Here is a 26278-nt window from a genome sequence, read left to right as displayed (position 1 = left end):
TTGTATTTTAACATTGTTGGTCATAGTTATGCACTTACTTTTGCCATTATAGATCTTATCCATCTGCAACAAAAGCAGGAAGTTCCACTATGTATATCCCTTTGCCCCCCCCTCAAAAATAATCAAATCACTGAATGCCCTCTAACACCTGCGCATCAGCCTTCTCTGTAGTGATATTGGAACTCTGGAATCCTTTTAACCACACCCCTAAACTCAGGAAGCACCGATTATCATTTGGTGTAGACACCAACTGAAAACTCACCTACAGTATACAACAGGCTTTCCTTATAAGAATATTGGTCAAATGTTTTCTCCACCCCATTTTAATAAATGTTTTATTGACCACAACTGGGACCAGCAAGCAAGGCAATTAACTGAGTTGTGCCTTATGATCGCTTTCGCCACTACTGTTAATTTGAATCATCGCAGATGTTAAGTGAATCCAGTTCCCTTGATTGACTTTGCTTGTTGGTGACTGACTGAGAGGCCACAAATGGCAATCACATGACCACAGGATACTGTAATTATCATAAATACATGCCAGTTACCAAGCACCTGAATTTTAATTACATGACCAGTGGGGGAAGAGGGAATGTTGCAATGGTTATAAATATGAGGACCGGATGTCAGTCATTTTTTTAATCCTGCTGTAACTTCAAACACTTGTAAGCAAATGGTTGTAGATTAAGGACTACCTGTATTGTTTTATATATTTTCAACATATTGCTTATCATGCATTTTATTGCTTTCCCAAATAAGCCTTATGTATATAAATAACATTTCAGTGTAAGAAATGATATCTAAAAATATTTAATACAGTACTAACACTAAATATGCTATATGAGTACCTAACCAGTTGTGATTCATTCAATAAAACATAGCATGATGTATAAACATAGTATGTAAATTCAAACCAATGGGAATGGAGTTTGGAGAATACTTTTTTAAAGCCATAGGAAGACTAAACATTGCCAGGGAAAAATGAACCTGGATACTTTGTTGCAGTCTCAATCATCTCTCTTGAGATTTTAAAAAAGTTAGATTGCAGCAGAATCCTTATAACATTTTCTAAGAGAAGATAAAATAGATTGAGGAGGTGGGGAAAAAGAAAAAACAGCATTAGTTAATGCTGTCTGTCCAAATAAAAGGTAAAGGTAAAGATTCCCCTGCACATGCGTGCTAGTCGTTTCCAACTCTCCGTTGCAAAGCCAAAGAGCCAGCGCTTGTCCGAGGACGTCTCCATGGTCATGTGGCCGGCATGACTAGACACCAAAGGTGCATGGAACGCTGTTACCTTCCCACCGGAGTGGTCCCTATTTTTCTACTTGCATTTTTACGTGCTTTCGAACTGCTAGGTTGGCAGAAGCTGGGATGAGTAACAGGCACTCACTCTGTTACGCGGCACTCGGGATTCGACCCGCCAAACTGCCGACCTTCTGATCGACAAGCTCAGCGTCCTAACCCACTGAGCCACCGCGTCCCTTCATCTGTCCAAATACCCTGTATTTATTTTTTCCTACCAAAAAATTGGAACTCCTGTTGCGAGGGGGAATAGAAGAGTGGCATAAGCACAGGAAGAGCCGAGGAATGCTCCAGCAGTGCATAGAGCAGATCCCACGTAATCCTACAGATTTTAATCCCCAGAAAGGATTTGCTTGTACAGACTGAAAAATATTACTGAGAGAGATAAATATAGATTATAAATCATTACATCACCCACTGTTAGCTGCCATGCAAGTTCCCTGCTAGTACTTGATCCCTGTCCACAGCAGCAGTGGATATGCCTTAGTGTGATGAGTTGGTTGGAGTCTGTGAAGCCTTAAATTTAGTACAGCACTTTATTCTCCTCCTCAAGGAATCCAAAGGTTATTTGAGTACTTTCTTAGTATATAAGCAGTCAACTAAGAAAAGTGAACAAAAGATAAAGATAGAGAAGAGAGTAGTTGATAACCAGATAGGATAAAACCTGAGAGAAAGTATATGCAGAAATAATAAGACAATCTTTGGTAGCCTGGTGATAACCATTCTGTAATTAAATATTAAGAAGGACTTATGTTGATGGACCCCTAAAACAATTTCTATCCTATAGTGTTGTCTGTCTACATAATATCATTACCTAAAATGTTATTTGTACTCAATCTATTGGTCTTCAAATAAACATGAACAGGATACAACTTCACACCACCATACATTTTGAATACTAGGCTGCCAGGCAAATAATTGATAAGAATATCTCAAGATAAGTGCATCATTCTCAGTAATATCTGAAAGACTGTAAAACATTTTTGAGCTACTAATCAAATGAATTGCATTTTCCTATAACTAGTTATGATAAATTTTGATGTCCAGGATCAGAAGTAGCTTGGTTTTGAAAGAAAATTGATAGAGAGGTAATTGTTCTTTTGTCTTGACTGTCAACCTCCCAGAGATATTTAGTTATTATTATGGAAACCAGATATATATATGCAAAACTACAGCCTAATTCACACTACTGGAGTAAATAAATTTGCTGTTTGGTCTAATCCAGCAGGACTTTTGTTACGTTCCTTTTGCAAATATGGTGTGAAAGATGTTGGGATTTTTCAGTTGTAATATATATTGTAGCAAAATGATCATCTCGTCTTTAATGATATAAAGGCACCATGTCTGGACCTTCCTGATGGAGATTCCAAAAGTCTCTGCCACATCAAGAGTGGGGAGGGGAGGGGGATTACCAGAAGCAGAATACTTTGACCTAGAACAGGGGTCAGCAACCTGAAACAGTGAAAGAGCCACTCGGAACCGGTTCCCTCACAAAAGGAAAAACTGGGAGCCGCAAAAATGTGTGCACATGTGCGTACATGGGCGCATGCGCAGAACAGGGTTTGACTGAAGAGTGGAGCCAAGGCGAGATATGCGCCTACCCTGCATATTTGAATTTATTGGTTGAACTTTTTTAGTCCCACTTTTTTTTTGGGGGGGACTGCACATGGCAGAGGACTGGGAGCCGCAGTAGGGAGGTAACTGGTGATGATTAAATAGTCTTCTTCCCTAGTCTGCTCCTATTTTCCTATAACCTTTTCACTGTCTTGTCTGATGATGTATTCTTGAAAACTCGATCACTTCCAATTATTTTGTGAATCATCAGTTAACCAAAAACATTTCCTTAATGTAGGTTTCCATTTTCCCATCATGATTCTTCACACAGCTGGGTTTGCTTTTCATGTGACTAAGAAAAATAATTTCTGGTTCTTGGGGTTTCATACATTACACTCAAGGAAGCTGGCCTCATTTTGTACACCTGCTATCCAATCCCGGAGAGCATCTGCATGCAATAGAAAAATGTTTTATCAGTAGTTCAGAAAAAAGCAGCAACTTGATATTTTCCGTGTGCGCGCACTGAAATGTATTTAGCTAGCAAATAGTGATAAAATCTGGTGTTCAAAAAGTTTTTGCCCAATAGCAGATAAATTCACACAAACGAAAAAAAGAGGCGGGGTTTTTGAGCAGATTAGCCCACAGATTTATTACTGTTGGGGTTTATTTCCTCCAACCTTTGAAAAGAGAATTTTATACGCAAACATCGGCTGCTCATGAAAAACTAAACGGGGCCGGAGTTGGTTGACGCTTGGGAACTGGGAACTTTCGACTGGGAAACAAAACCTCCGCTCAGAAAGCAAACCGCTTATTGTATGCGTTTTTCCAAGAAAAAAACCTTTCTACCCACTGCCGACCACATTCTTTGTAGAAGAGCGCGCAACTTCCTGTTAAAAGACCCCCCTCTCTCCCTCCACAGAAGTTACTCGGTTCTGCCAGACGTCCTACATTCCTCCTTGCAACCAGCTGCCAGGGCACTTTCACTTTCATTTCCCAGGATGCAAACCCGTGGCGCTGCAGAGAAGCGGAAGAGAAAGCCAGGAAAAGACCGTAAGTTTCTCCAAGTATGAAAGTGCAAGCAAAACCTGGGAGGAGGAATTCAATGCTGTGTAGAAGGAGGCTCAAGGGTGGGTTTACAGCCGACCGGTCGCTCCCCTCCCTCTTGGTTTCGGAACGGCTAGGGCGCCAGGGAAGAAAAGGGGTCTTTAGAGATGCGCCGAGGAAGACTTCTGTGCCTGACGGACACATCACTGACGCAAGAAAGGGCGCGCCCATTTTTGATGGCTCAGAAGGTGGCAAGGGAAACAAAAGAAGCCCCGTCCTAAACTTCAACCACTCAGAAGTGTTTCAAGCCATTGTTAACCGGTGCATCCCATTACCCTTTATGCGCTGCGCTGCATAAAAGATACATGGTGCGTTTCTCTCCGATGAACGAAGGCGAGAGAGAGGCCTGTTCTAAACTTTACGGTTCGGAACGGCCAGGTCCAGGGCGCCGCTCATTTCTTTCCCGTCCCCGGAAGCAGGTCTCTAGCGTCCCCTTCGGTCCGGGTCCGATGGGGTCCATCGCGGGCACGGACTGGGAAAGGAGGATGAGCAATTAGCGAGGGTTTAGAAAGCGAGATTAGTAACCTAGGGTTCCACACAGCAACTTTTAAAAGTGTATTGGGAGGGCGGGTTTAAAAGGGGGGGCGCCTTTATTGTCTGTGTTTGGACTCGAGGATCTTGCACAGAATGAAACTTTTCCACTCACTTCCATATTGGCGACGAAGCGGACTGAAACTGGGCTGGTAAATGGCGCCTGTAAAGAGGGTTGCAATCCAATGCGCGAAGCCTTTTATTACAGCCCACTTTTGTGGTGTCCTTGCCTATCTAAAGAGAGTCATCCTGTGGAAAGGAACATGGGATTTAACATCCAGCACTTAGATAGGTACTGTAGTGCGATGTTTCTCAACTTCTGCAACTCTTAAGATGTGTGGACTTTACTCACAGAATCCTCCAAGCAATATGCAATGAAATTATGGGAGATGAAATCCATGCATCTTAAAATTGCTGAGGATGAGAAACACTGGTATAATTCATCATTCTTGTGAGAGTAGAAATACTAGGAATTAAAACATTCAGCACTTTAAGTGAAAGTTTAAGACTAGCTGTTCCCTGGATGTTGCATCTTTATTTCCCATAATCTGGAATATACCCTCTGCTTTTCTGTTTTATTTAAAGCGCTACTTTCTACTGGTTTCTGAGTCTTTCTAATCCAAACATATCTTACGCATTGGAGTGTGAAAGAATTAGTTTTATACATCAACCTACACTAATGTTGTAATATAGTACTTCAGTTAGCTGACAAATAACTTGATATGGCAAGACGTAGGCAACTCAGAAATCATGTCACATCATTTTAAAATGTTTAACCTAGGTCAAACAAGTTATCACAAGCTCCCAATCCTTGTTGATATTCTGTATCCCATGTCAACAGTTTAGTAAATTTACTATGAATAAGTAACTCTTTTATTACGCTTATGACAATAATAATAATAATAATAATAATAATAATAATAATAATAATAATAATAATAATGATGTTGATGATGATGATGTTGGAAGGTACCTTGGAGATCATCTAGTCCAATCCCCCTGTTCAGGCAGGAAACCCTATACCATTTCAGACAAACGGCTGTCCAGTTTATTCTTCTTCCAGTGTTGCAGCATTCACCGCTTTTGGAGGCAGATTGTTCTAACAGTCAGGAAGTTTCTTCTTAGTTCCAGGTTGCTTCTCTCCTTGATTAGTTTCCATCCCTTGCTTCTTGTCCTGCCTTCAGGCGCTTTGGAGAATAGCTTGACTCCCTCTTCTTTGTGGCAGCCCCTGAGATATTGGAACACTGCTATCATGTCACCCTCGTCCTTCTGTTCATTAAACTAGACATACCCAATTCCAGTAACTGTTCCTTATATGTTTTAGCCTCCAGTCCCCTAATCATCTTTGTTGCTCTTCTCTGTACTCTTTCTAGAGTCTCAACATCTTTTTTACTTTGTGGCAGTATTCCAAGTGTGGCCTTACCAAGGCATTGTAAAGTGGTATTAATACTTCACGTGATCTTGATTCTATCCCTCTGTTAATGCAGCCTAGCACTGTGTTGTCTTTTTTGGAAGCTGCAGTACACAGCTGGGTCATATTTAAGTGATTGTCTACTAGGTCTCCGAGATACCTCCTACAGTTGCTACTATTGAGCAAGGTACCACCTATACTATACCTGTACATTTTACTTGCCTAAATAGAACCTTTGAATTTCATTTTGTTAGATAGCGCCCAATGTTCAAGTCTGTCCAGATCCTCATGTATCTTAAGCCTATCTTCTGGAGTGTCGGCTATTCCTGCCAGCTTGGTGTCGTCTGCAAATTTGATGAGTTCCCCATCTATCACTTCGTCCAAATTGTTGATGAAGATGTTGAAGAGCACTGGGCCCAGAACAGAGCCCTGTGGCACCCCACTACACTTTCTTCCATGTAAATGCAGTTCCATTGAGAATCACACGCAGAGTACTGCCGGGCATCCAGCTATGAATCCACCTGGTGGTGATTCTGTCTCCCTCATTTTTCTATCTTATCAAGTAGTAGGTTGTGATCCACTTTATCAAATGCCTTATTGAAGTCCAAGTAAATTGTATTCACAGCATTCCTCTGGTCCACTACTTTTTTCACTTGGTCAAAGAAAGCAATAAGATTTGTCTGCATGATCTGTTTTTGACAAACCCATGTTGGCTTTTAGTAATGACTTTGTTTGCCTCTAGGTGTTCGCTGATTTGTTATTTGATTATCTTTTCCAGAATCTTCCCAGGTATTGAGGTCAGGCTGATAGGTCTGTAGTTTCCTCGATCCATTTTTTTTTTAATTTTTTGAAGATGGGAACTACATCAGCTCTTTTCCAGTCCTCTGGTAGTTCCCCAGTGCTCCAGGATCTTTGAAAAATATAGTTTAGTGGTTCTGAGATCACATCTGCCAGTTCCTTGAGAACCTTGGGGTATAATTCATCTGGTCCTGGTGATTTGAACTCGTCTAGGCTGGACAGGTGCTCACTTACCATTTTCTTGCCTATCTTAACTTGTGTTTCTAGAAATTCAGGTAAATGAGGGCGGATATGATATTGTTGCCATTACGGAAACATGGTGGGACGAAACCCACAAATGGAACACACAGCTAGAGGGATTTAAATTATTTAAAAGAAACAGACTAAACAAAAGAGGAGGTGGAGTTGCTCTCTATATAAGAAATAACTTTATCTGTACAGAAATAGAGCACAACAATGACGAAAACTGTAAACTTGAATGTATTTGGGTCAATAGAAAAGGGGAAAAATGACATTGCCATAGGTGTATACTATAGGCCGCCCAACCAAGCAGAGGAAATAGATGAACTTTTTGCTAGTCAGTTAACTAAGGTATGTAGGAAGCGTATCACAATAGTAATGGGGGACTTTAATTACCCTGATATCAACTGGGAGACAAATTCTGCAGCAAGTGGAAGATCAAACAGATTCCTGACAAACCTAGCAGACAACTTTCTCTCCCAAAAAGTAGAAAAGGGAACTAGGGGATTAGCCATATTGGATTTAATTCTCACTAACAGAGATGAAATGATAGAAAGTGTCGAAGCCACAGGAACCTTGGGGGTAAGTGATCATGCAATATTGGAATTCAACATTATGGAAGCACAAGCAATAGAATACAGCCAAACTAGAGTCTTGACTTTAAAAGAGCTAATTTCAATAAACTTAGAGAGACCTTGGGAAGAATTCCATGGATGAGAATCCTAAAGGGGAAAACAACTCAAGAAGCTTGGGAAATTTTGAAAAGTGAGATAATAAAGGCCCAGTCTAGCACAATACCAACAAAGAAGAAAAATAACAGCTCTCAAAAGAAACCAGCATGGCTGCATAAAGAACTCTCTGATAAACTGAAAAATAAAAAGGACAAGTATAAGAAGTGGAAAGAGGGGCACATAACTAAGGCAGAATATCAGCAAACAGCCGTGCCTGCAAAGATGAAGTGAGGGAAGCTAAGGCTCAAAATGAACTAAGGCTTGCGACCAAAGTCAAAAATAACAAAAAAAGCTTCTTTCAACATATAAGAAACAAGAAAAAAGTTAAGGAAATGATTGGTCCATTAGTGGGGGAAAGTGGCAAGAAGGTGACAAGCAACAGGGAGGGAGAAAGCAGAACTATTTAACTCATTTTTTGCATCTGTCTTTACACAAAGGACCCAGATTGTTGGGGGCAATAAGCTGACTTTGTAAAAATGCTGCTTGGGGCCTCCCCGAAAGCCCTAATAAGCAGGTATATACATAGAATGAAGGCTATTGCTAAGCACATTGTGCTTTAGATTGTAAGCTGCCCTGAGTCTTCGGAGAAGGGCGGGATATAAATGGGATTAAAAAAAAGGGGAAAAACAGTCCAACCTACCAAAACCAGTGCCATAAAAAACAGAATAGAAACGCAAGTTAAGATAAGCAAGAAAATGGTAAGTGAGCACCTGTTCAGCCTAGACGAGTTCAAATCACCAGGACCAGACGGATTACACCCCAAGGTTCTCAAGGAACTGGCAGACGTGATCTCAGAACCACTGAACTATATTTTTCAAAGATCCTAGAGCACTGGGGAACTACCAGAGGATTGGAAGAGAGCTGATGTAGTTCCCATCTTAAAAAAAGGGGAAAAATAGATCCAGGAAACTACAGAACTATAAGCCTGACCTCAATACCTGGGAAGATTCTGGAAAAGATAATCAAACAACAAATCAGCGAACACCTTGATGCGAACAAAGTAATCACTAAAAGCCAACATGGGTTTGTCAAAAACAGATCATGCCAGACAAATCTTATTGCATTCTTTGACCAAGTGACAAAACTAGTGGACCAGAGGAATGCTGTAGATATAATTTACTTGGACTTCAGTAAGGCATTTGATAAAGTAGATCACAACCTACTACTTGATAAGATAGAAAAATGTGGGTTAGATAGTATCACCACCAGATGGATTCATAGCTGGCTGACAGGCTGTACTCAGCATGTGGTCCTCAATGGAACTGCATCTACATGGAAGGAAGTGTGTAGTGGGGTGCCCCAGGGCTCTGTTCTGGGCCCAGTGCTTTTCAACATCTTCATCAACTATTTGGATGAGGGGATAGATGGGGAACTCATCAAATTTGCAGACGACACCAAGCTGGCAGGAATAGCCAATACTCCAGAAGATAGGCTTAAGATACAGGAAGATCTGGACAGACTCGAACACTGGGCGCTATCTAACAAAATGAAATTCAATTGTGAAAAAAGTAAGGTTCTACATTTAGGCAGGAAAAATCAAATGCACAGGTATAGGATATGTGGTACCTTGCTCAATAGTAGCAACTGTGAGAGAGATCTCGGAGTCCTAGTGGACAATCACTTAAATATGAGCCAGCAGTGTGCTGCAGCTGCCAAAAAAGCCAACACAGTGCTAGGCTGCATTAACAGAGGGATAGAAACAAGATCGCGTGAAGTACTAATACCACTTTACAATGCCTTGGTAAGGCCACACCTGGAATACTGCATCCAGTTTTGGTCACCACGATGTAAAAAAGATGCTGAGACTCTAGAAAGAGTACAGAGAAGAGCAACAAAGATGATTGGGGGACTGGAGGCTAAAACATATAGAGAATGGTTGCTGGAATTGGGTATTGGAATTGGAATTGGGTACTGCTAAGCTTGTAAGCCGCCCTGAGTCTTCGGAGAAGGGCGGGATATAAATGGAATAAAAAAAAATAAAAAAATGTGTAGTTTAATGAAGAGAACGGTGAGGGGTGGCATGATAGCAGTGTTCCAATATCTCGGGCTGCCACAAACAAGAGGGAGTCAAGCTGTTCTCCAAAGTACCTTAAAGCAGGACAAGAAGCAATGGATGGAAACTAGTCAAGGAGAGAAGCAACCTAGAACTAAGGAGAAACTTCCTGACAGTTAGAACAATTAACCAGTGGAACAACCTGCCTCCAGAAGTGGTGAATGCTCCAACACTGGACGTTTTTAAGAAGAGACTGGCCAGCCACATGTCTGAAATGGTATAGGGTTTCCTGCCTGAGCAGGGGGTTGGACTAGATGACCTCCAAGGTCCCTTCCAACTTATTATTATTATTATTTTTTGTGGTACTGTTTTTGATAGGTCGGACTATTTTTTCCCTTTGTGTAAGGTAAAGGTAAAGGTTCCCCCGCACATGCGTGCTAGTCGTTTCCGACTCGGGGCCGGTGCTCATCTCCGTTTCAAAGCCGAAGAGCCAGCGCTTGTCCGAGGAGGTCTCCGTGGTCATGTGGCCGGCATGACTAGACGCCAAAGGTGCACGGAACGCTGTTACCTTCCCACCGTAGTGGTCCCTATTTTTCTACTTGCATTTTTACATGCTTTCGAACTGCTAGGTTGGCAGAAGCTGGGACAAGTAACAGGCGCTCACTCTGCTACGCGGCACTCGGGATTCGACCCGCCAAACTGCCGACCATTTGATCGACAAGCTCAGCGTCCTAACCCACTGAGCCACCACGTCCCTCCCTTTGTGTAAAGACAGATGTAAAAAATGAGTTAAATAGTTTTGCTTTCACCCTGTTGCTTGTCACCTTCTCACCACTTTCCCCCACTAATCGACCAATCATTTCCTTAACTTTTTTCTTTTTTTTACATGTTGAAAGCAGCTTTTTTTTGTTATTTTTGACTTTGGTCGCAAGCCTTAATTCATTTTGATCCTTAGCTTTCCTCACTTCATCTTTGCAGGCTCAGGCTATTCGCTGATATTCTGCCTTAGTTATGTGCCTCTCTTTCCACTTTCTATACTTGTCCTTTTTATCTTTCAATTTATGAGAGTGTTCTTTATTCAGCCATGCTGGGTTTTTTTGAGAGCTGTTATTTTTCTTCTTTGTTGGTATTGTGCTAGACTGGGCTTTTACTATCTCACTTTTCAAAATTTCCCAAACTTCTTGAGTTGTTTTCCCCTTGAGGATTCTCATCCATGGAATCCTTTCAAAGCTCTAATTTTATTGAAATTAGCTCTCTTAAAGTCCAAGGCTCGCTTGTGCTTCCATAATGTTGAATTGCAATATTGCATGATCACTTTGCCCCAAGGTTCTTGTGGCTTCAACACTTCCTATCATTTTGTCTCTGTTAGTGAGGATTATATCCAATATGGCTAATCCCCTAGTTCCCTTGCTCATACTCTGTGCATTGGTGTATAGACATTTGAGTCCTTTATGACTGACCCTGTGTTTACTTTCTACACAAACTGTGTGGTGCCTGAGTTCCCCTAATTTATTACCACCTGTTTGGTTAGTGCACTTTGTGTGGCACTCAGTATAAGAAGCTTAATTTTGCTTGACAGCAAGGTTGATATTCTTGTCCACACACACATCTGTTACATGCACTGATAACCCTATAATTTTTACATTGTCGGGGACAGGGATGTTCTGTATCAATTAACTCACTGTCCCCATTGTTTATTTTAAATATTCCACCAGAAAATCTGTGAATTTATTGCCAAGTAACTCAGTTCCTTTCTTTCATGTATGCAAATCATCTCTTTTGTACATTTTTTCATTGGACCAGCTACAGACATCATGACTAATATAACCAAAGCCTTCCCCTTTACACCACTCCTTTAGCCACATATTGAATTCTGCTATACGCTGGCCTTTTCAATTTTTCTTCTTATTCACTGGTAAAACCTCTGAAAAAGCAAGCCTACAACCTATCCTGCTAAGTTCCTGCCCCAAACTCTGGAAATCATTCTGCACAGAGAGTACATCTTTTTGGGACAGATCATTAGTGCCAAGATGTACAATAGCCTCCACATCACAATCCTTGCTATCATTCTTGACTATTTTAAATATACACTTCTTCTCCCTACTGGCAGTAGCACCTGGAAGACACCTGACCACTTTCGAACCCTCTGTGTACTTTCCTAAATGTACATCCCTTATAATTGAATCACCAACCAGAAGGTGGCTTCTCTTTTTGGATGCCTTTCTCTTCTTGCGTGACTGATGTGTAATACCTGATTTGCACTTCTCCCTGTCAAAAAACAAGTTCTTCATCTCGGACCACAATCCCCTGCTTATTTTAGTTATCATCCCAAGTACCTTGACCTGTCTCCTTAATGTCCCTATTAAGGTCAGCAAGGGCTGTATCTGTTATGCAGGGACACAGCGAAAGCTTTGTGTTTATGGTTCACAGCTCTCACCCTGCCAGATCCCACGGATGTCCACACTGCCCTTCTGCAGGATCTTTGTGGTAGAGGGGGATGATAGCGTGGAGGCTTAATAGAGTAGAAGGGCTGAATTGGACACGTAATTTCTGCCAGAAGAGCACAGATTACAGACCCTAGATAAATAATCTGTCCTTATAGACTAGTGATTTGTTTACAGATAGGACAGTTTCCAAGTTTGAAAAGAGTACTGCAAAAGACAACTGCAAAACAAGTATTGCACTATATTAAACCAGACATTCTGAGATGAAAGGAATCTCAGACGCACTTGTCCTGAATGTACCGCCGCTGTTTTTGATTTTTAATTATATGATTCATGCGCTGTTAGGCGTGCGGGCTGCTACTTTCCTCCTTCACCCTGTTTCTTCTTAACTCACAGATTGTAGCTCTTACCAGCAACCTTGGGCAGTTTAAATGCAATGGAGGTCCAATCAGCAGCGGCTCAGCTACTTTCCTCCTCCACCCTCCTTCTTAACTCACATACATACTTGTATGTATTCTAATTAAAAACGTGTTATTGTCATGTTTTAAAAGGGCCTTTTAGTTCCATCAATCCCATCGTAATCCAAAATTAAACCCAATATGGATAGAGAGGTTAATAATGACTGTGAGGTTACTGGTTCTACTGGAGAGTTTGAAATAATATTTATAGTATCCATCATAGAAGCCACAGATATTTGGAAGTGGAGATCTGTTACTAATGAGAGCTCTTAAAAGTAAAAAGTTTTTTTTAGCTATATTAAATTGCATTAATTCCTGAATTCAGAAGAGGGTTTAAACAGTACAGTCTCCTCTGAGTTAATAGTAATACTTATTTTTTATTTATTTATTAATTTAATTTGTATACCGCCCTTCTCCCGAAGGACTCAGGGCGGTGAACAGGGCAATACATAATAAAAACAAGATACAAAAATTAAAAAGTAATTAAACAGCAATGCCCGTAATAAATTAATACAATTAAAAAGTTAAGATCAATTTATAAAACCCGACCCCATCCCATCAGGCCAGGCCAGCTTGTTCAAAGAGGTAGGTTTTAAGATCGCGCCGGAAGGAGCGGAGATCAGGCGCCATCCGGAGCTCGACCGGAAGATGGTTCCATAAATCCGGCGCGCCCACAGAGAACGCCCTCCCCCTGGGGGCCACCAGTCGGCATTCTTTGACCGGTGGCACCCTGAGGAGGCCCTCTCTGTGGGAGCGTACTGGTAACCTGATTAATATATACTGCTCAAAAAAATAAGGGGAACACAAGATAAGACATCCTACTATTAAATATAGTACATTGTGTTGTTTAAGTGTTCCCTTTATTTTTTTGAGCAGTATATTTATGTTGTTTTCGGAAATTATGGAAGCAGTGTATTAGTCTGGGATTTTGTTTGACTTCTTAGTCTAGAGTAGAAGTGGGAATTCTGATCCAAGTACTAATAAATCCCAATTTGCCTAAATATTTCAGATCAATCAAGGCAGCTAAATGTTGCTCCCTTATTGGATAGGAAAGAGAGAGATAATCTTTAATGAGAAGGATTGAGTTGGAAGACACAAACTCAATATTTCTCTGTTTTTCGTCCTTTTGTATTGGTCAGTATTCTGAATAATTGGCATTTCAACAAATGTTTATTACATGAACCAGGAGCTCATTGCTCAAGAAATAGGAAGTTAACTCCCTTCTTAAATCTCAAAATGATTGCCACCTACATCAAATGAAGGTGTTTACAGTCCATTAAAGTGGAATGCAAAGGAATTAGACTGTACTCTGAGGTTTGAAATTCAGAATGTGTAATGGACAGAGAACAAAGTTGGCAAGGATCAGAAGCTTTTTCTTACAACTGTATCTTATGGATCCCAGGCTGATCATTTCTGCCTCCATCGCTATGGAGAAAATGAATTATAACCTTTCTCAGATATATGTAGATCTTTGGTCATTCAGGTTTTTTCCCACATAAAATTGGAGGTATCAGGGCAAAATTTCGACGAAATCTCATCTGTCATCCTCAGGCTGGTGACTTCAGCTTTGTTCTTCTGGGAGAAGTGTGTGATAGTGGCTGTTTAAAAAAGAAAAAACAGCCACTATCACACACTTCTCCCAGAAAAACGAAGCTGAAGTCACCAGCCTGAGGATGACAGATGAGATTTCGTCGAAACGTTGCCAATACCTCCAATTTTACGTGGGGAAAAACCCGAATGACCAAAGATCTACATACAAACACCCATGAAAACCTCAGAAAACACACACACACAAACATATATACACACACACATACTGTATTTGTTTATACTAATATATATGTATATACACATTTAAATATAATGACTATTATTTACTCAGAAGCAAAGTACATCTTACCAAGATGGATGAAAATGTTTTGAGGTGGCCTGTTAGCAGGCTTGGTCTGCCATCCATCTATTAACCTGATGGACAATTGCAATTTGCCAACTCATCCTTTTTTCCCTTTTATTGATTGAAAGTAATTATTCCATTATGATTTTATTATTCTTAAGTAGCTACACCTTCCCTGGAAAGCATCCAAGTATCTCCTTGGCAAAGAGGCCAAATCTGGCTGTCTCTCTTCTCTTGGCTACTCATTGAGTATCAAATGATACTCATTTCTTCTTATTTGCAGGTTTATTGGCTAAATAATCTTTTTAGCCTTTTAGCAGGGAAACTTTAAAATGCATAAACAATTTCAGCTAGCAATTTCTATTGTGAAAAAGAAGAAATGGAAGTTAAATGGAATTGTCAAAGTCAAGACAAAATCTGAAAGACTAAGGGAAAAAAATCTCTCCTACAACTGCCTAAAAATTATTACAAATAAAGTAAAAAAGAAAAAGAGAAAAACAGAAAGGAGCTTTACTCAGAATAGATTTTCTTAATCCCAGTCCTTATTCATATTAATTTCAAAGAAAAAAAAAACAAATTCTCAGTTACGCGCCAAAAGCGCCTATCTATTAGCCTTAATAATCTCCAACCAAACTAAACCATAATCAAAAATAATTCTTGCATGTATCGCACCAAATGTCTCGCAGTTCCAAGTCATCCTTGAGTTCAAATAAAAAGAGTAAAAAAAAAAAGGTTTAAGCAGTCTGTAAGACAACTTGTTGTTAATTAGGAGCTTGCATACCCATTCTTAGTTCAACACGTACTTTTAGTCCATAACCCTAATATACTTTTCTAACAAGCAAATAACATCCATCTTAAATTGTGTTAAATATTAAAAAAAAACTTTCTTTCTCCTCTGATAAATTTAATCCATTAAGATACTAATTTAAAAATTTAATCAGCAATCTTAACGCCCCAAAACTTTTGGAGCACGTCTGTCATGACCCCCAAAACTTCTTTGGACCGCACCCCTCCCACATCTTCACTGTAAATACACTTTGGAGATTCCATAACTATCTGCTGGTCTTGCTCTTGCTCTCGTCTCACTCTTCTTAGGGCGGCACGCGTCTTCCTCTGGCCTCCTGCAACATCCAATGAAACTGTATCTTGATCCCCTCCAACACCATTTTCCTCTATCTGTCTGTCTGCAACATCTTGAAGCTTTCCCTCGCCGTATCCCTTAACAGCTTCCAAAAATGATAGGGGGGTTGCTTTTAACACATTGCTATAAAAATCACGTGCCTGGGCCACAGTAACCAGACGATGTCTTTTACCTTCATGCGTCACCACCAGTCCAACTGGAATCTCCCATCTAAACTTAATATCACATTTCTTAAGTTCCTGTACTAAAAATGCAAAATCTTTCCTTCTCCTTAAAATCTTCGGAGGAATCTCTTTTAAAACCAAGACTTCTTGCTCAGCCACTACCAGTTTAGTATCATAAGCAGCTTGAATAACTTCATCTCTAATTACTCTCTTTGTAAAATAGACCACCACATCTCTGGGTAACTTCCTTTGTCTTGCAATCCATGAATTTACACGAAAAATTTTGTCCATATTTCCCTCAATTTCAGATGCTGGCTGGCCCAATACCCCTTCCAGAGCCTCAGAAATCAGCTGCTTTAAATCTTCTTTACAGTTCTCCTTTAAACCCCTGATTCTAATAGCATACTGCATCTGATGATACTGAGCAAGGCTCAATTCTCCGTCCATTTTATCCCTTATATTTTCATTTTCTAATACTTTTGCTTCTAATATAGAGTTCTTTTGACTGAGATCCTTCACTTTTTCATCCAGCTGTTGCACACATTCAGCTACAGATTCAATCATAGACAACATGTCCACCCTCATTGCTCTAAACTTCTCTTCCATCTTCTTCTCCAGTTTCTCCTCCAACTTTTTCAGCTTTTCATCCATCATGTCAGACATCAATTGTGAATGCTTTCCAAGAGCGTCTTGTAAATCCTTAAGCGTCAATGCCGGAGGAGGTGCAGGAGGAAGCAAAGCTTGCAATGAGGTCTGTTGCACCAGGGAAGACCCCGCACTCCGAAGAGCTTTAGAAGTTTTAGCCGCCATCTTCCCCCACTTTCACTTATTGCGCACTTTCACTTTAAAGCTATAAAATCCATTGAGCTAGAGAGTAAAGATAAGAGTCCACATCACCTTGACCTCCTGTACCGCTCTGCCTGCATCTTGATAATCAAAAGTATTTCCTTTTGGCAGGGGTGGTTGCTAACGCCTGGCTCTGCTCCATAAATCCCGGAGCAGGGGCGCTGCGCAGCTCGGAGCAACCCAGGCTTCGGGGGGGCTCAATCCTTCAGCCGCCCAAACTCTCAGCTCAGGCGGCCCCGGAGAGCTCAACCCCTACCTGGGGCCTCACCCCCTCCTCTTCTCCCGAGGAGGGGGCTTCAAATCCATCTAAACAGCTGATCGGCGCTGTTTACGATGGAAAAACACAGCTGCGGAGCGGGCAGCCCGAAAACGGCTGTCTTCGGTGTCGCGTCGCCACCGGAACTATATTGTATCATTCTGTACTCCAACCAAACCAGGATCTCAGTGAAGCACTCAAGATTGAATAAAGATTTTAAAGAGGCTTCCAAATTATCTGATGATTTTGAATAGTGCATAGGGAAAGTCACTGTGTCTGGGAACAGTACTACCTTGCCTTCTAATTAGCTAGTGCTTTAATTGTCACCTTACAGGGGATATGAGCAACATAAAAATTTAATAAATAACAAAATAAATTGTTCAAAATTGTTTACGTACACAATTGTATTGTATTCTGTTTAATAAGTTAAATACGTTTATTTTAGAGATCCAAAATCTATAATTTCCCACCATTCTTCCATAGGTGCTTCTAGACTGGGGGTTCCAGGAGTACCTGTGAAAATACATTATGCAGCCATTCTGTCTTTTCTTCCTCAATTTTTGTGGAAAGAATAAAACCCAAAAAGATGTACTCTCTATGCAGAATGATTTCCAGAGTTTGGTGCAGGAACTTAGCAGAATAGGCTGTAGGCTTACTTTTTCAGAGGTTTTACCAGTGTATAAGGAGCAAAATGAAAAAGGCCAGCGTATAGCACAATTCAATATGTGGCTAAAGGAGTAGTGTAAAGGGGAAGGCTTTGGTTATATTAGTCACGATGTCTGTAGCTGGTCCAATGAAAAAATGTACAAAAGAGATGATTTGCATACATCAAAGAAAGGAACTGAGTTACTTGGTAATAAATTCACAGATTTTCTGGTGGAATATTTAAAATAAACAATGGGGACAGTGAGTTAATTGATACAGAACATCCCTGTCCCCGACAATGTAAAAATTATAGGGTTATCAGTGCATGTAACAGATGTGAGTGTGGACAAGAATATCAACCTTGCTGTCAAGCAAAATTAAGCTTCTTATACTGAGTGCCACACAAAGTGCACTAACCAAACAGGTGGTAATAAATTAGGGGAACTCAGGCACCACACAGTTTGTGTAGAAAGTAAACACAGGGTCAGTCATAAAGGACTCAAATGTCTATACACCAATGCACAGAGTATGAGCAAGGGAACTAGGGGATTAGCCATATTGGATATAATCCTCACTAACAGAGACAAAATGATAGGAAGTGTTGAAGCCACAAGAACCTTGGGGCAAAGTGATCATGCAATATTGGAATTCAACATTATGGAAGCACAAGCGAGCCTTGGACTTTAAGAGAGCTAATTTCAATAAAATTAGAGCTTTGAAAGGATTCCATGGATGAGAAAGTAAACACAGGGTCAGTCATAAAGGACTCAAATGTCTATACACCAATGCACAGAGTATGAGCAATAAACAGGGTGAACTAGAAATTCAGGTTAATGAGGGCAGATATGATATTGTCGCCATTACGGAAACTTGGTGGGATGAAACCCACAAATGGAATACACAGCTAGAGGGATTTAAATTATTCAAAAGAAACAGACCAAATAAAAGAGGTGGAGTTGCTCTCTATATAAGAAATAACTACATCTCTACATAAATAGAGCACAACAATGATGAAAACTGTAAACTTGAATGCATTTGGGTCAATATAAAAGGGAGAAAAAATGACATTGCCATAGGGGGATACTATAGGCCACCCAACCAAACAGAGGAAATAGACGAACTTTTTGCTAGTCAGTTAACTAAGGCTTGTAGGAAGCACATCACAATAGCAATGGGGGACTTTACCCTGACATTAACTGGGAGACAAACTCTGCACCAGGTGGAAGATCAAACAGATTCCTGACAAACCTAGTAGACAACTTTGTCACCCAAAAAGTAGAGAAGGGAACTAGGGGATTAGCCATTTTGGATCTAATTCTCACTAACAGAGATAAAATGATAGAAGGTATGAAGCCATTGGAACCTTTGGAGGAAGTGATCATGCAATATTGGAATTTAACATTATGAAAACACAAGCAATAGAACACAGTCAAACTAGAATCTTGGACTTTAAGAGAGCTAATTTCAATAAACTTAGAGACAGCTTGCAAAGGATTCCATGGATAAGAATCCTCAAGGGGAAAAGAACTCAAGAAGTTTGGGAAATTTTGAAAAGTGAGATAATAAAAGCCCAGTCTAGCACAATACCAACAAAGAGGAAAAATAATAGCTCTCAAAAGAAACCAGCATGGCTGAATAAAGAACTCTCATAAACTGAAAAGATAAAAAGGACAAGTATAAAAAGTGGAAAGAGGGGCACATAACTAAGGCAGAATATCAGCAAATAGCCCGAGCCTGCAAAGACGAAGTGAGGAAAGCTAAGGCTCAAAATGAACTAAGGCTTGTGACCAAAGCCAAAAATAACAAAGAGCTTCTTTCAACATGTAAAAAAAAAGTGAAGGAAATGATTGGTCCATTAGTGGGGGAAAGTGGCAAGAAGATGACAAGCAACAGGGAGAAAGCAGAACTATTTAACTCATTTTTTACATCTGTCTTACACAAAGGGAAAAAACAGTCCAACCTATAAAAAACAGTACCACAAAAAATAGATTAGAAACACAAGTTAAGATAGGCAAGAAAATGGTAAGTGAGCACCTGTCCAGCCTAGACGAGTTCAGATCACCAGGACCAGATGGATTACATCCCAAGGTTCTCAAGGAACTGGCAGATGTGATCTCAGAACCACTGAACTATATTTTTCAAAGATCCTGGAGCACTCGGGAACTACCAGAGGACTGGAAAAGAGCTGATAATAATAATAATAATTTTATTTGTATACCGCCCTTCTCCCGAAGGACTCAGGGCGGTGAACAGGGCAAGCATAAAAATACAAAAATACAAAAATTAAAAGAGATTAAACAAGATGCCCGAAAGATTACAACAGTAAGTTAAAATACATTAAAACAACTTGTTGTTGTTGTTGTTGTTAGCTGCGAAGTCGTGTCCGACCCATCGCGACCCTATGGACAACATTCCTCCAGGCCTTCCTGTCCTCTACCATCTTCTGGAGTCCATTTAAGCTCACGCCTACTGCTTCAGTGACTCCATCCAGCCACCTCATTCTCTGTCGTCCCCTTCTTCTATTGCCCTCGATCTTTCCCAGCATTAGGCTCTTCTCCAGTGAGTCCTTCCTTCTCATTAGGTGGCCAAAGTACTTGAGTTTTAGCTTCAGGATCTGGCCTTCTAAAGAGCAGTCAGGGTTGATCTCCTCTAGGACTGACCGGTTTGATCGCCTTGCGGTCCAAGGGACTCGCAGGAGTCTTCTCCAGCACCACAGTTCAAAGGCCTCAATTCTTTGGCGCTCAGCCTTTCTTATGGTCCAACTTTCACTGCCATACGTTGCAACTGGGAAGACCATAGCCTTGACTATACGCACTTTTGTTGACAGGGTGATGTCTCTGCTTTTTAGTGTGCTGTCTAGATTTGCCATGGCTTTCCTCCCTAGGAGCAAGCGTCTTTTAATTTCTTGGCTACAGTCCCCATCTGCAGTGATCTTGGAGCCCAGGAAAATAAAATCTGTCACTACCTCCATTTCTTCCCCATCTATTTGCCAGGAATTGAGAGGGCCAGATGCCATGATCTTGGTTTTCTTAATGTTAAGTTTCAACCCAAGTTTTGCACTCTCCTTCTTCACCTGCAACAAGAGGCTCTTTAGTTCTTCTTCACTTTCTGCCATTAGAGTGGTATCATCTGCGTATCTTAGGTTGTTGATATTTCTTCCGGCAATCTTAATTCCAACTTTTGATTCATCTAGCCCTGCCTTTCTCATGATGTGCTCTGCATATAAGTTAAATAGGCAGGGCGACAGTATACAGCCTTGCCGGACTCCTTTCCCAATTTTGAACCAATCAGTGGTTCCGTGTCCAGTTCTCACTGTTGCTTCTTGACCCGCATATAGGTTTCTCAAGAGACAAATAAGATGGTCTGGTACTCCCATCTCTTTAAGAACTTGCCACAGTTTGTTATGATCCACACAATCAAAGGCTTTAGCATAGTCAATGAAGCAGAAGTAGATGTTTTTCTGGAACTCCCTAGCTTTCTCCATGATCCAGCGTATGTTGGCAATTTGATCTCTAGTTCCTCTGCCTCTTCGAAATCCTGCCTGCACTTCTGGTAGTTCTCGATCCACATACTGCTGAAGTCTAGCTTGTAGGATTTTAAGCATGACTTTACTAGCATGAGAAATGAGTGCAATGGTGCGATAGTTTGAACATTCTTTGGCACTGCCTTTCTTTGGAATTGGAATGTAAACTGATCTTTTCCAATCCTGTGGCCATTGTTGAGTTTTCCAAATTTGCTGGCAAATTGAGTGTAGCACTTTTACTGCATTGTCTTTTAAGATTTTGAATAGCTCAGCTGGAATACTGTCACTTCCACTAGCTTTGTTGTTGCTCAGCTTTTCTAAGGCCCACTTCACTTCACATTCTAGGATGTCTGGCTCGAGGTCAGTGACCACCTCATTGTGATTATCAGGGACGTTAAGCTCATTCTTGTATAGTTCTTCTGTGTAATTTTGCCACCTCTTCTTAATCTCTTCTGCCTCTGTTAGGTCCCTGCCATTTTGGTCCTTTATCATGCCCATTTTTGCATTAAACGTTCCCTTCATTTCTCCAATTTTCTTGAAAAGATCTCTGGTCCTCCCTATTCTATTATTTTCTTCTATTTCTTTGCACTGTTCATTTAAGAAGGCATTCTTATCTCTTCTAGCTATTCTCTGGAATTCTGCATTCAATTGGGTGTATCTTTCTTTTTCTCCCTTGCCTTTCGCTTCCCTCCTTTCCTCAGCTATTTGCAAAGCTTCCTCAGACAGCCATTTTGCTTTCTTGCATTTCTTTTTCTTTGGGATGGTTTTGGTTGCTACCTGTTGTACAATGTCGCGAACCTCTGTCCATAGTTCTTCAGGCACTCTGTCTATCAGATCTAATTCCTTAAATCTATTTGTCACCTCTACTGTATATTCAACAGGGATATGATTTAATTCATACCTGAGTGGCCTAGTGCTTTTCCCTACTTTCTTCAGTTTAAGCCTAAACTTTGCAAGGAGAAGCTCATGGTCTGAGCCACAGTCAGCTCCTGGTCTTGTTTTTACTGACTGTATAGAGCTTCTCCATCTTTGGCTGCAGAGCATATAGTCAATCTGATTTCTGTGTTGACCATCTGGTGATGTCCATGTGTAGAGCCGTCTCTTGGGTTGTTGGAAAAGAGTGTTTGCTATGACCATTGTATTCTCTTGACAGAATTCTATCAGCCTGTGCCCTGCTTCATTTTGCACTCCAAGGCCAAACTTGCCTGTTATTCCAGTTATCTTTTGGCTTCCTACTTTAGCATTCCAATCCCCCATGATGATAAGAACATCATTTTTTGGTGTTAGTTCTATAAGGTGCTGTAGTGCTTCATAGAACTGGTCAATTTCATCCTCTTCAGCACTGGTGGTTGGGGCATAGACCTGGACTACTGTGATATTGAATGGTTTGCCTTGGATTCGAACTGAGATCATTCTGTCATTTTGAGGATTGTATCCCAGTATTGCTTTTCCTACTCTTTTATTGACTATGAAGGCTACTCCATTTCTTCTGAAGGATTCTTGCCCACAGTAGTATACCTGATGGTCATCTGAATTAAATTCACCCATTCCTGTCCATTTTAGTTCGCTGATACCTAAGATGTCAATGTTCAGTCTTGTCATCTCTTGTTTGACCACGTCCAGTTTTCCTTGATTCATGGATCTTACATTCCAGGTTCCTATGGAGAAAAAATCTTTACAGCATCGGACTTTCCTTTCACCACCAGACATATCCACAGCTGAGCGTACTTTCGGCTTTGGCCCAGTCGCTTCATTCTTTCTGGCGCTACTAGTACTAGCCCTCTGCTCTTCCCCAGTAGCATATTGGACGCCTTCCGACCTGAGGGGCTCATCTTCCAGCGTCATATCGTTTTGCCTTTTGGTACTGTCCATAGGGTTTTCATGGCAAAGATACTGGAGTGGTTTGCCATTTCCTTCTCCAGTGGATCACGTTTTGTCAGAACTCTCTGCTATGACCTGTCCGTCTTGGGTGGCCCTGCACGGCATAGCTCATAGCTTCATTGAATTACGCAAGCCCCTTCGCCACGACAAGGCAGTAATCCATGAAGGGGAATTAAAACAATAATAAAGCCCAAACCCCTCACCCATCAGGCCAGGCCAGCTTGTTCGAACAAGTAGGTCTTAAGGTCCCGTCGGAAGGATCTGAGGTCAAGCGCCATCCGGAGCTTGACCGGTAAATGATTCCATAAATCCGGCGCGCCCACAGAGAAGGACCTCCCCCTGGGGGCCACCAGACTACATTCTCTGACCGGTGGCACCCTGAGGAGGCCCTCTCTGTGGGAACGCACAGGGCGGAGGGAAGTTGATGCCGGCAGCAGGTGATCCTTGAGGTACTCCGGACCCATGCCATGTAGGGCTTTAAAGACCATTACCAGCACCTTGAATCTCACCCGGAAGACAACTGGGAGCCAATGCAGCTCATGGAGCAGAGGTGTAACATGGGAGTATCGGGAGACTCCCAACACAACTCTCGCGGTTGCATTCTGCACCAGTTGGAGCCTCCGAGTGGTCCTCAAGGGCAGCCCCATGTAGAGAGCGTTACAATAGTCTAAACAAGAGGTCACGAGCGCATGGGTGACCGTACACAGGGCATCCCGGTCTAGATAGGGCCGCAACTGGCGCACCAGGCGAACCTGGGCGAAGGCCCCCCTAGTCACCATTACTATATGGTCTTCCAAAGAAAGCTGTGAATCTAGGAGGACTCCCAAGTTGTGAGCCCTATCTACGGGGGGTAATAACTCACCTCCCATAGTGAGAGATGGAATGATCTGAGTTTCCTGAGATGCTGGCACGTACAGCCACTCCGTCTTGTCCGAATTGTGCCTTCAAATCTCAGATACTCACCCCTCATAGAAAGAGATGGAATATTCTGAATATCCCGAGATGCCGGTACGCACAGCCACTCAGTCTTGTCAGGGTTGAGTCGGAGCCTGTTCCTCCCCATCCAGACCCGAACCGCCTCCAGGCAACGGGACATCACGTCGAGGGCATCACTGGGGTGGTTTGGGGTCGAAATAAAAAGCTGGGTGTCATCAGCATACTGATGATACCCAACTCCAAAACCACAAATGATCTCACCCAGCGGTTTCATGTAGATGTTGAACAGGAGAGGCGAGAGGACCGACCCCTGAGGGACTCCACAAACGAGAGGCCTAGAGGTCGACCTCTGCCCCCAGCCAACACCGACTGCGAACGTCCCAGGAGATAGGAGGAGAACCACTGAAGAACTGTGCCTCCCACTCCCAGTCCCCTGAGACGCCACAGCAGGATACCATGGTTGATGGTATCGAAAGCCACTGAGAGGTCTAATAGGACTAGGACAGAGGAATATCCCCTGTCCCGAGCCCTCCAGAGATCATTCACCAGAGCGACCAATGCCGTCTCCGTGCTGTACCCGGGCCTGAAACCCGATTGGTACAGGTCTAGATCAGTGTTTTTCAACCTTTTTTGGGCAAAGGCACACTTGTTTCATGAAAAAAATCACGAGGCACTCCACCGTTTTCCGCACCATTGGACCTCCCCACGGTCGCTACACGAACGGTCGTAAGTTGAGGATGGCCTGTGTTCTCAAGGGGTTGGACTAGATGACCTCCAAGGTCCCTTCCAACTACTACTTCTTCTTCTTCTTCTTCTTCTTCTTCTTCTTCTTCTTCTTCTTCTTCTTCTTCTTCTTCTTATTATTATTATTATTATTATTATTATTATTATTATTATTATTATTATTAGCCTCTTTATTTTATTTTATTTTATTTTGGGGCTTTTGTTTGTTTGTTTTTGCTGTGAAGGAAAAGGAAAGCTTGCATTTCTTTTTAATTTATCTTTCTGTATTTTCTTTTTTCTCTTCTTTCTTCCTTCCTTCCTTCCCTCTCTTCCCTCCCTCTCTTTTCTTTCTTTATCTTCCTTCCTTCCTTTCTCTCTCCCACTTTCTTTCCCTCCCTCTCTCAATTTCTTGCTTTCTACTTGTTGTGGAAATTGGAAGCTACTTGCATTTCTTTTTAATTTTTCTTTCTGCATTTTTCTCCTTCATTTTTCTTTCTTCCTTTCTTTCTTTCTTTCTTTCTTTTCTCTTTCTTTCTTTCTATCGTCCTTCCTTTCTTTCCTGCCTTTCTCTCTCCCACTTTCTTTCCCTCCCTCTCTCAATTTCTTGCTTTCTACTTGTTGTGGAAACTGGAAGCTACTTGCATTTCTTTTTAATTTTTCTTCCTGCTTTTTTTCCTTCCTCCCTTCCTCTCTCTCTCTCTCTTTCTTTTCTATTCTCCTTTTTTTTCTTTCCCCCGCCCTTTTCCCCTTCCCCCTTTCTCCTTTTTTCCCTTCCTTTTTTCTTTCTTTCTCACCTTTACCATCAAAAGCACTTCACTCCAGGGGGGGGGGAACCCCAAAGGTTTTATTATGCAACGTATCAAAAGGACAGGTTAAAAAAAAATCAGCCATGTAATTTTTCAGACGCAAGCGAAGCCTCCAAGAGCGAAGCGGTCGGATCCCTCTATTTCGGGCTGGGGCGAGGGGTCGCGGCGAGCAAAGAAAGCGGAGCCAGGCAGCCGACCAGGCGGGAGTCTCGCATCCTCAGCCGCGCGGGGAGTAAGGAGTAAGCGGCGCGTGCTGGGGAAGAAGAGCTTTTTCGAACGTTGCAGGCAACAAACCACGCGACAGCTCAGGTGAGCCGGGCTGGCCGCCCGTCCGTCCTCTTCCGATAAGCGAGCCGGTCGCCTCTCCCCAGCTTCTTTCTCTTCAGCAAGAGACCCTCCGAAGCCAGAGAAGGGGGCGGAGCTACGCTGCCGTGGAGCCCTGGTGCCTAGAGAGGTCGAGCCCACTTCTTTTCCCGGGCTTTTTCTTCCAGCAAAGTAGGGCCGTCAGCTTAGCCAAGGCTCCCCGCCAGAGAGTCTTGCAGCGCCGCTCCGCCCGTGGCTGTTCCTCCTCCTCCCCCTCCTCCCCCTCCTCCTCCTCTCACCGCTGTCTCCTAGGTCAGTGTTTTTTCAATTTTTCCCACGGCACACCAGGCAACATCTCGCGGCACACTAGTGTGCCGCAGAACAGTGGTTGAAAAACACTGGTCTAGATAATCCGCTTCATCCAGAACCAGAGGGAGCTGATGCGCCACCACACTCTCAACAACCTTCGCAAGAAAGCGAAGGTTGGAGACCGGACGAAAGTTATTTAACACAGCTGGGTCCAAGGCAGGCTTCTTGAGGAGAGGTCTCACCACCGCCTCCTTCAAGACGACGGGGAAACTACCCTCACTCAAA

The 26278-nt window shown here is 42.0% G+C and overlaps 1 protein-coding gene across 2 annotated transcripts in view; it reads left to right on the top strand.

Annotated features, from left to right (window-relative positions):
* Nucleotides 1-3791: 3791 nt before the first annotated feature.
* MIER3 (MIER family member 3) overlaps nucleotides 3792-26278 on the top strand; it is a 52020-nt gene continuing 29533 nt past the window's right edge. For both annotated transcript variants that reach the window (XM_081318214.1, XM_081318213.1), the window contains exon 1: nucleotides 3792-3906. In XM_081318214.1, the coding sequence (XP_081174340.1) occupies nucleotides 3855-3906 (52 nt within the window). In that variant the 5' untranslated portion in view covers nucleotides 3792-3854. The remainder of the gene's footprint in view (nucleotides 3907-26278) is intronic.

Source organism: Vipera berus, assembly GCF_964194415.1.
Source record: "Vipera berus genome assembly, chromosome: 2".
Taxonomy (NCBI): Eukaryota; Metazoa; Chordata; class Lepidosauria; order Squamata; family Viperidae; genus Vipera; species Vipera berus.
This window is presented reverse-complemented; position numbering and strand designations above follow the sequence as displayed.